Genomic DNA, 3,566 nt, shown 5'->3' with positions numbered 1-3,566 from the left:
CTCTTGGGCTTAGGTGATTCTCTTGCCTCAGCCTCCCAAGTAGCTGGGACTACAGGCACCCACCACAACGCCGGGCTATTTTTTGTTGTGGGTTGGCCGGGGCCGGGTTTGAACCCACCACCCTCGGTACATGGGGCCAGCGCCCTACTCACTGAGCCACAATATATTTTTAAACTCCACCCTCTTGAGTGTTCCCCATCGAGATATGTAGAGAGTGAAGACGTAGGACAAGGAGTGAGAGGCGGGTATGGCTCGGACAAATGTGATAAGACAGATGAAGTTGGCCTTTAGATAGAGGGCTTGGCAGGGGTCTTCTCTACAAGAATTTGATGGGACAGGGAAGAGAGGTACACAGACAGCTAAGTTTGAAAATGGAATTATAGAAAGATCACAGACTTTAAAGATTTAGAGAATGTAAAGATTATTTGGTATAGCCATGTAGTGTGACAGATGGAGCCCAAGAACATGAAGTGACTTACTAAGGGTAGCCAGGACTAGTAATGTGGATCCTCTATCCTGGATCCACTTCAGTGAAGTTTAGAGGGTTCTTACCTCTTTTCCTGTTGCACTTGCTGTACTGAATATTAAAATTTTTAAAATTTCATATGTCATTTGTCATGGACTGGTACCTTCCAGCTGTTGGTTATTTATGACATTGAATAGTCATATACTCTATCCATTCTCCCGTTCATGTGTGTGCCAAATGCAATGTAATGTTGAAGGCTGGAGCTGCTTCACACACAGTTGGGTGACAACCATGGCCTTTCAGCGTTTCTAAGAATTTCATTTCTGAAATGAATTGAAACAACATAAAGCTCACTAAGCCAAAGGACAAGATAGTTCACCTTGAAGGAACGTAAAAGAAAATGGAAATCTTCACATGTGACAAAAAAGATAAAAGGAAATTTTTCGTCAATTGATAATGTACCATTCAAAAATACTGTATACTGTAATTTTGAAGGACTAGAGCTAATCATATTCCAGAGAGGCAGTTTGGAATAGTTGAAATCGTGAGCTTAAGAATCAAAGTTTGTAAAATTGATTAACTTTGTCCTTGATTTTTGTCATCCCTAACTCCTAAAATGGAGTTAGCCATTTCTAACTTACAGAATTAGAAGCATTGTTTGTAAAGTACTTTAGCACAGTGTCTGGAATAAAGTTGGTAATAAGTAGAAGTAACTGGTATTACTCTGAATCAGAAGTGCAGTCTTGGTGAGCCTTGTACGCAGTCATTTTGTAGCTTCTAGCCTTGGTTTTCAGTAGAAAAAGCAAAGAGTAACTTCTTTTGTCCGCCCAATGATAATTAAAGGTGAAAAATGTTGATGCATTTTCTGAAGCATAAGTCTATTATTTCAAAGTAAATGAAAGTTTTAGATGGCTAGATAGCTGACGAACAGTGATCTGCCCACCATGGTCCTTTAAAACTATTGTGGGTGTTTAAGATAACTTATTTTTGAACTATTCCGTTCCCTGAACAATTGGCAACTTAGGTTCTGAATAACTGATTTTCTACTCCTTTTCAGATGCATGGTCATGGAGGCTATGACTCTGATTTTAGTGATGATGAACACTATGGGGAATCTAGCAAAAAGAAAAAAAGGTAAGCACTATTTTATTTTATTTTATTTTATTTTTATTTTTTTAATTTTTTTTAGACGGAGCCTCAAGCTATCCCCCTGGGTAGAGTGCCATGGCATCACAGCTCACAGCAACCTCCAACTCCTGGGCTCAAGCGAGTCTCCTGCCTCTGCCTCCCAAGTAGCTGGGACTACAGGCGCCGGCCACAACGCCTGGCCATTTTTTGGTTGCAGCCATCGTCGTTTGGTGGGCCCAGGCTGGGGATTCGAACCTGCCACCTTAGATGTATATGGCTGGCGCCTTAGCCGCTTGATCCACAGGCGCCGAGCCAGCACTATTTTATTGATCTGTTTTACATCCTTTTTAGATTGATATGAGTTGTAATAAGTGATATTAAAGGTTTTTGAATTGGTTTGCATGTGAATACACCTCTCATAAATGAATTTTTGTTCATTAAACTATAATAAATTGATTCAAAATTGGAGAATAGTTATGGGAAAAATAAGAAAATAATGTTTATGCTACAGAAGAATTTACTGAAGGGGAAGGGGGAAAAAGAAAAGAAATTAAAGGTTTGGATTTCTTTCTGGTATGTATTTTTGGTTCAACGGTCAAGTTCTGATTACTTGTAAATGCCATGCCTCAGAAGGGGCTTGATTATTAGTCTCTTGCTAGTACTTGCCTTCAAAGTGAGGTTAACGTGTGGGATGAGAATATAACTCAGCACAGTTCTTACCATTACATAAATGAGCAGACTCAGTGGTCGAGGAAAGCAACTCATGGAAGGTTTTATTGAATTGTAAGGGGCAAGAACTATTAGCACATGAAGTCTGGGCTTTATAAGGAGGCTACATCTTGGCAGAGTTGCTGTGTTCGGGGGCATTGTCCTTAGCCTTCAGTGCTCCGAAACTCAAGTTTATATAATAACTTAATTCAGGGGGTAATAGAGTGATTTATACTAACCAACTTCCATATCAAGGTGTTGCCTGATTCATACTAATCAAATATATAGAAATGGGTTTGTTGTTTCACACTGAGAGAAATATATTAGCCGTACTGAGTCTGAGAGTTTTTATAACATACTCAGCCTTCATGGATAAGTGAAAGAATAGGAATAATTGTATCTTATGGTGCTTTACATTTTCTATATTTTTTTATTCAAAAATACTACTTTGTAGGAATAGAATTTTGAGAAAATCTAGTTGGCTACTCTGCACTGTGGTTATATTTATCTATGTAATTAAAGATGATCATCTGTGGTCTATATTCTCTATAATCAACCTTTCTTTTTCTATAGTATTAATTACCAGAAGATCCTTACCCTATACTACACACAGGGAAATTGAGACACAGAGAGATTAAATAACTTTGCCTTATTAAGATTAAGGTAGTAAATGACCGAATCAGAATTTGAACAGGGAACCTAAGTGGTGTGATGCTAGAACGCGTACTTTAATTAGTTTCATCTTCTCCATTTTATAGGTGTTAAATAAAGTAAAGGCATTAATTAAGGAAATATAAAATGTCTCATTAAAGATCAGTGAGTCTTTTTTAAGACTTGTATTCTTTAAAATGTGTTCCAATTATGAAAATATAAAAAATTAGAAAACAACCATTGAGAAAAATTAACTTTTGTATCTTTTTATTCTTAATACACCAGAACAAAGGAAGATGATTTATTGCTCAAAAAACCATTCCAGAAAGAAAAACATGGAAAGGTGGCCCATAAACAAGTTGCAGCAGAATTGCTGGACAGGTATGGTATTTCAGTGTACATTACATTCTTTTATTTTATTTTTATTTATTTATTTAATTTTTGAGACCGAGCCTCAAGCTGTCCCCCTGGGTAGAGTGCCGTGGCATCACAGTTCATAGCAACCTCCAACTCCTGGGCTCAAACAAGTCTTCTGCCTCAGCCTCCCAAGTAGCTGGGACCACAGGCGCCCGCCACAATGCCCGGCTGTTTTGGTTGCAGCCATCATTGTTGT

General features: G+C 38.2%; 1 protein-coding gene across 3 annotated transcripts in view; it reads left to right on the top strand.

Moving 5' to 3' along the window:
- Window positions 1-3,566, top strand: part of LOC100946261 (protein FRA10AC1) — a 35,881-nt gene that overhangs the window by 796 nt on the left and 31,519 nt on the right. For all 3 annotated transcript variants that reach the window (XM_012801335.2, XM_003783713.3, XM_012801334.2), the window contains exons 2-3: window positions 1,524-1,600; window positions 3,239-3,334. In XM_012801335.2, the coding sequence (XP_012656789.1) occupies window positions 1,524-1,600; window positions 3,239-3,334 (173 nt within the window). The remainder of the gene's footprint in view (window positions 1-1,523; window positions 1,601-3,238; window positions 3,335-3,566) is intronic.

Source organism: Otolemur garnettii, unplaced genomic scaffold (genome assembly GCF_000181295.1).
Source record: "Otolemur garnettii isolate 467f Iridium unplaced genomic scaffold, OtoGar3 scaffold00008, whole genome shotgun sequence".
Taxonomy (NCBI): Eukaryota; Metazoa; Chordata; class Mammalia; order Primates; family Galagidae; genus Otolemur; species Otolemur garnettii.
Note: the sequence above shows the minus strand (reverse complement) of the source record. Positions and strands in the feature narration are given on the sequence as shown.